General features: G+C 45.3%; 1 protein-coding gene across 1 annotated transcript in view; it reads right to left on the bottom strand.

Moving 5' to 3' along the window:
• The window catches only part of CWF19L1 (CWF19 like cell cycle control factor 1), a 13,850-nt gene extending 8,422 nt beyond the window's left edge, over window positions 1–5,428 (bottom strand). Inside the window, exons 1-4 of the mRNA XM_035893077.1 lie at window positions 5,350–5,428; window positions 2,985–3,086; window positions 2,250–2,464; window positions 154–272 (exon numbers count right to left, since the gene is read on the bottom strand). Coding sequence (XP_035748970.1) covers window positions 154–272; window positions 2,250–2,464; window positions 2,985–3,086; window positions 5,350–5,428 — 515 coding nt within the window. The remainder of the gene's footprint in view (window positions 1–153; window positions 273–2,249; window positions 2,465–2,984; window positions 3,087–5,349) is intronic.
• Window positions 5,429–5,736: the final 308 nt, after the last annotated feature.

Raw genomic sequence — 5,736 nt, 5'->3', positions numbered from 1 at the left:
GAATTATGGTAGTAAGATGCACCTGAGAAACAGTCCTGACCCTGTGTTGGAGCTGGATGACTTCATAAAATTATTTTAAAGTTGTCCTTCTGTGTTCTTTAAAAATTGAACTCTTATTAGAAAATAAATGAGACTACACATGGTTTTACAAACCTGTAAGGAAGTCTTTCATAATAGGCCTTCTCCAGGGCAGCAAAGTGGTACCTTGGTTTGAGACTTGCAGCTAGATCAGATACCAACTTGGAGCCACATTTCTTGGTATCTATTTCTCCCTACAAAATACAAACCAAGTTTTATGAAAAAAACCCACCTGTCGGATTGCAGTGAAAAGAAACAGTTTTATACAGAACCGCATGCTGGAAATGTAGAGACTGACTATAGTGCTCACCATTCCCTGGAAGAGGGGAGAAAAAAAAAAAAAAAAAGTCAGACTTGACCTCTTATTGCCAACCAGAGCCTACTCATTTATTCCATTCTGTGTGCTCAGGGTTTGCATCAACTCACTTCATTAATCCAAGTTTGTCATATTTTCCTTCTCTTGGTCTTGTGAAGCCAGGGCAGCACAGAGTATGTTTGGCAAATACCAACAGATGTCAAAATCCTTAACACAAGTTTTGACCACATGCCCAGAGTGCCGAAGCTTCAGTGCACAAGTCAAGCGAATAGGAAAGCTCTGAGGTTTCCTTAGGAAGCAAAATTTTATCCCACTGCCATCCCTGAGAAGTCAGAGCAAAACAAAACACAACCAAACCATTTCCTTGGTGAAGGCTCTTTTCCCCATTAGCCTTAAGGCTGTGAAGTGAAGATGGGAAAGAAAAGGGCAGAGGAAGAGAGAAGTTCAGAAATAGCCTACATCTGTTACCTTGTTATCTTTGGTAAAAGCACGGGGAATGAGACTCCGACCTGGTAGGCGTCTGTGACAGCCCTTCATCGCAGCAGTGGGACGGGCGCCAACCCACCCTCAAGAAAGCAGTTTTGCTCTCTATGCTCCCTCCTGCTGCCCTCGCAGCAGGCACAGCAGAGGGGAACCCAGCAGTGCCTGCACTGAGGGCTGGCTGCTTCCAGCCCCACTGGAAACGGCCAGAGCTACAAAGCATCTCAGGAAAAGGAAACCCAGGGAAAACTTCTCCAGGGAGTCAATTATCATCCATGCAATTTATCTCCTCACACTGCTTTTGCTGAAAGAGAAACTTCAGGTGACAAAGAGCAAGAGACCTAATTGTTCATTCCTCAAGCTTCTTGCTTTATTTGAGTGACGGGATTTCACAGTCTCAGTGCACCAGAGAATCTGCAAGACTTATTACAGAAATCCTCAGGTGACAAAGTACACACTCCAACAAGATGCATATTTGAATATAATAACTATTAATATACTCCTCTCTTAATCCAAGTGAGTACACTCAGAAAATTCATGCTGAGGGAAGCCAAATGTGGAATGATACACTGAACTACTACAGAGAATCCCCATGGGAATTTCGAGACCCAAGTTTTCTTTTTAAGCCAGAACATCCCTACAACTTGCTTCTCTCCCCCCTAGGCTAGTGGGGTTGGTTTTCTTGAGGGGGTGATGAGGGAGGTTTCTTTATGCTCTTAGACTGAGGATCGTTATCTCTTTTTGGATGTTGGAAGATACTGAGAGGAAGCAAAAAGTGTACTTTTGTCATGGTATGCAGTCCTGCCCTCCAGGAAGGTTTCAGATCACCTGAACTTATGACTGGAAAATCACTTCTGCTGAGGAACAGTAACAACTGAAAATTGGACACAAACGGAACAACATCCTTGAAATCCAGACAGAGGAAGAAGCAGACCATTTAGCACAGCTGACTGATACTTAAGGAAATAAACACCAAAACACTTTGAAAGTTTTGAAGGGGGGAGAAAGAATCACTTAATGTCAAGTGGTATTGAAGATGCTTAGAGCATTCCCCGTCAGAGAATAGCAGCATCATTCCACAGCAACTGTAACCAACTGAATTGAGAGCAACATTTGTGATCAGACGAAATCTACTGATTCTGATTTCTCAAGCAGGGACAGATAAAACACCATGAAGTTTCACAAATCCTCCTCCCCGTTGGCCCTTCTTCCCCGAAGAACCAGAACATCCACTGTCTGTTTTTGCTCTCAGACTTCTCAAGCACTCAATCACACAAGATGGCCCAATAGCCCAAACTGCCACAGCAAGCAGAAAGGCAATTCCCTTTGTTAAATCCATCAGGAAACCCATTCCACCAGAAAAAGGAACGCTTACCGCACTGTTGGCAAAAGTCCCCACATCTCTGGGCCAGGGGGACGTCAGCAATATATCCACACCTTTGAAGTCTGGGGTTGATAACAAAGATGTCTTTAATTCTGCCACATCCTTTGCACTAAAACTGTAGGCAGGAGCTGGCTCATCCTGGGACTCGGTACCACTCAGGTATGCGATCTGCAGTCCAGAAGTACCACTGTAAAGACCTCGACGGCCTACATTAATACACAGGCATGCACTTGAGATGTAGACATGGCAAGTGCCTTTACTTATTATCTTTTTTTGTCAGGTGGCATTCTAGAAAGAAACTAGTTTTTCCTTTTAGCTTTGCTACAGCTTCTTTACCTTTAAAGATGGCACTTCTTGCCTCTGCTACTCCACTACAGCATCAGAGCATAGCAAAATCATACTTCAAGTAGGAAACCTTCCCCATACAAAGATGGGCATGCTATGGGAATACAATATTCTCAAAGAACAGGCTCCTTCAACCACTATTCCTTTTGGTTAGCAAGTTCAGTGTTAGGAAACAACAAAAAAAGCAAGGTTCTCTTTCACGTAGGAGATTGTATCAGCCTTTCAACATAGAGTTCAACTCCAGTCTGAACACCAGAATAAGAAATGCCAGAAAAGTTTCCAGAAAAAGGAAGGGCTTTGAAGTGGGAAGATCATAAAGCATTCGTGAAAGCACCACCGGGCAAATGCACATCCCTTATCACAAACCACCTGCAGCCTTACCTAAATAAGTGATGTTCTCAGCTAATTCGCAGCCACTGACATCTGGAAAGTAGCTCACAGTCTCTTGATCATTAGCGCCAAGCACGTAGGTTGGAATTGGAGCTGAGGAAGAAAACCACATGCACTCAGTCTGCTTCAACACAGGTACATTAGCACAAGTTCAGTCCACGTTTACTAGGAATTGCAGCAGGTCCCATCCATTCCTACAGACCCCAATACTACTCCTTCGCAGTGTGCCAAGGAGCAACAAGCACAGAACAAGAAACCTTCCTTCAAAATAAGTCGGCAAGCCTGCTGTTTCCACAGATGCATACAGCACCAGCAGAGAACAACCGCTGCTTTAACTACAACTCGCTCCACTGCCTACATAAGAAGATAGCTTGGAAATGATCCATAGCCCTAAAACCATGGGTCTTCCCTAGGGCAATGCTAAGTAAATACCAGAGGACAGAGACACCTGGTGATTCAGTTTAAGCTGATCTAAATTCGTATGGCTATCTAAAAACTGCAAACCATTGATACTCTAGGGAAAAAGCTAAAGTTCATCAGCACTTTTATTCACTCGGTAGAAGAACTTGCTGCATGACTTCACCTAGAACTGGTGGATATAATAAAAAAAGGCAGTGGGAAGGGCCAGTTTTAATTTCTCTATGGCTAGGTGATCAATAAAAAATGATTTCTCTGAACAGCATAAGTCAAATCTTTTCAATCTATTAGAAGAAGCAACAATCAATGTCAGTGACACCTCCAGTAGATTTCCTGGCAGACCAGTACACCAGTAAACTGGTCAACATTTCACCCAGTCAGCAGGTCCTAAGTTTTTCAATGAATACAAACCAGCAATAGTTTCCTATTTAAGAAGGGAAAGCAGCAGCAGTACAGCAGCTCTGCTACAGCTGTTGTTAGACTGTTGCTTGAAGTTCCAGCTCCCACAGTCAGAAGATACAGGAGACTGTTTTCAATTGCAGAGCAGAGTTTGAAAACCTTATTAATGGCTTAAAACCAAAACGAAGTGACACAAGTCTTGTTGGTACCTATGTGCGTAAAGGTGAGGTTATAAGCTACGGGGTTTTTTTCAACAGTTCTAAGGGTAAAGACAATTCAAGTGAGGGGGAGCAGAAATGAAGCAAGCCAGAGAAGACTTTGCTGTTAACACCCACTCTTCTCCCTGCACGCACAGGAGAGCTTCCTCGGGGAGTGAAGTTTAAAGCAGTTTAATCCTGCTTATATTCCCATAGCAACAGGAACCCAAGGCAGCATGCCTCGCCATGGTAAGTCCTCAGCCACAAGCAGCAAATGGAACAGTCTTTGTCCAGATGCACAAACAAGCGGGGGATAACTGGGGAGTGACAGAGCAGCAGAGAGGAACCGGAAAGCAAGAGTCCCAGCTCCTTTCTGGCTTGTCTCACACCAGGGGTGAGAGCCAGAGTAGCACTGAAGAGGAAAGAGGAATGCCACAAATGCTTGTGAGGTAGCATCTCCCTTAAGAGAGGGGTGTGGAAAGAGGCAGAGAAGTCCACATGGGACTTTTCTCCCATTTCAATGGCCGTGAAAACGTCTTCAGCACAAGGGCTGCAGGGACTGAGGAGAAATGGGCAGACCCTGCTCCTTTGGAAAGCCTTCTGATCTCCATGGCTGAAGAACAGAGATGCTCAGCCTGCCAGCACCTCTGCTTTCCCCTTTCTCCTCGGGCCTCAATGCAGGGAGGGGGAAGAACAGCACTGCTACCACACTATGGAGAGGTCTGTGGTGGAAGCGTGAGGGTGGGTATGAACAGAGAAAGACCTGGGATTTCTGCAAAGGAAGCACCAGGAGTGGCAGAAGAAGGAATACACACTGGCTGGTGTGCTGGGATCCCATGGACTGCTGACCAAAGTGCCATGAACACCTACATACAGCTTCTCAGGCTACCCAGGTTCAGAAAACAAGGACCACCCCACATCGCAGCCTGAAGGCTGAAACTGTAAGGAGGTGATAGCAGGAATAGAAGTGGAGCCATAAAGCATCCAGGCAAGGAGAGGGAAGACCCTGTCACCAATTAGCGGCACCCTGTGTCTCTCCTATGACTGGCAACAGTGCTCACCAGATGACCCAGGCACAGGCATCGATGCCCAAATCGTGGTCAGGCCACTTGGACACATGCATCTTTGTGCTCCCGAGTCTGAGAGCGTGGCAGAAATTAATTTTGTTTTAAAACAAACCCATCTTTCCACCCTCGTGGAGTCTTCCTACTCGAGTTTAACTGCTTTAACATTACACCATCTAACTGTGACTCCTGAATTCAAAAGCACACTGCGATGAGACAGCAAAGCGGGTCACAAAATTGTGCAATCACCAGCATCCAGAGTGACAATGCCTTGCTTACCTTTCTTGGCCCCCGTGCAATACTCTCCCCATTCTGCCTCTGAAGTAGAGCCAAAAAAATTCCCAACGCACAAAAGCATCTAAAAACATCAGATAAAGCAAGAGTTGCCATTTGACCCTTAAAGACACAACACACGCAACTTTTTCGCTGATTTGTTGTACTGTCACAACACTGTGACATGCATCACTTCAACAGCATTTTGTTTGGTATGGTAATGAGGTTCCTCTCTGTTTATCTGCGTCTAGCATTAAACTTATAACAGCAACGTTAGCGGGTTTACACGCGACAGAGACAGTTGCTCTCCCACACTCTCTGCCCACAAAGGACTCGGGCTCCTCCCAACACTTTGGTGCCGGACAAGGAGAGCTGGCGGGGGGGGGGGGCAGC

Source organism: Egretta garzetta, unplaced genomic scaffold (genome assembly GCF_000687185.1).
Source record: "Egretta garzetta isolate BGI_Z169 unplaced genomic scaffold, ASM68718v1 scaffold234, whole genome shotgun sequence".
NCBI classification, from domain to species: Eukaryota; Metazoa; Chordata; class Aves; order Pelecaniformes; family Ardeidae; genus Egretta; species Egretta garzetta.
This window is presented reverse-complemented; position numbering and strand designations above follow the sequence as displayed.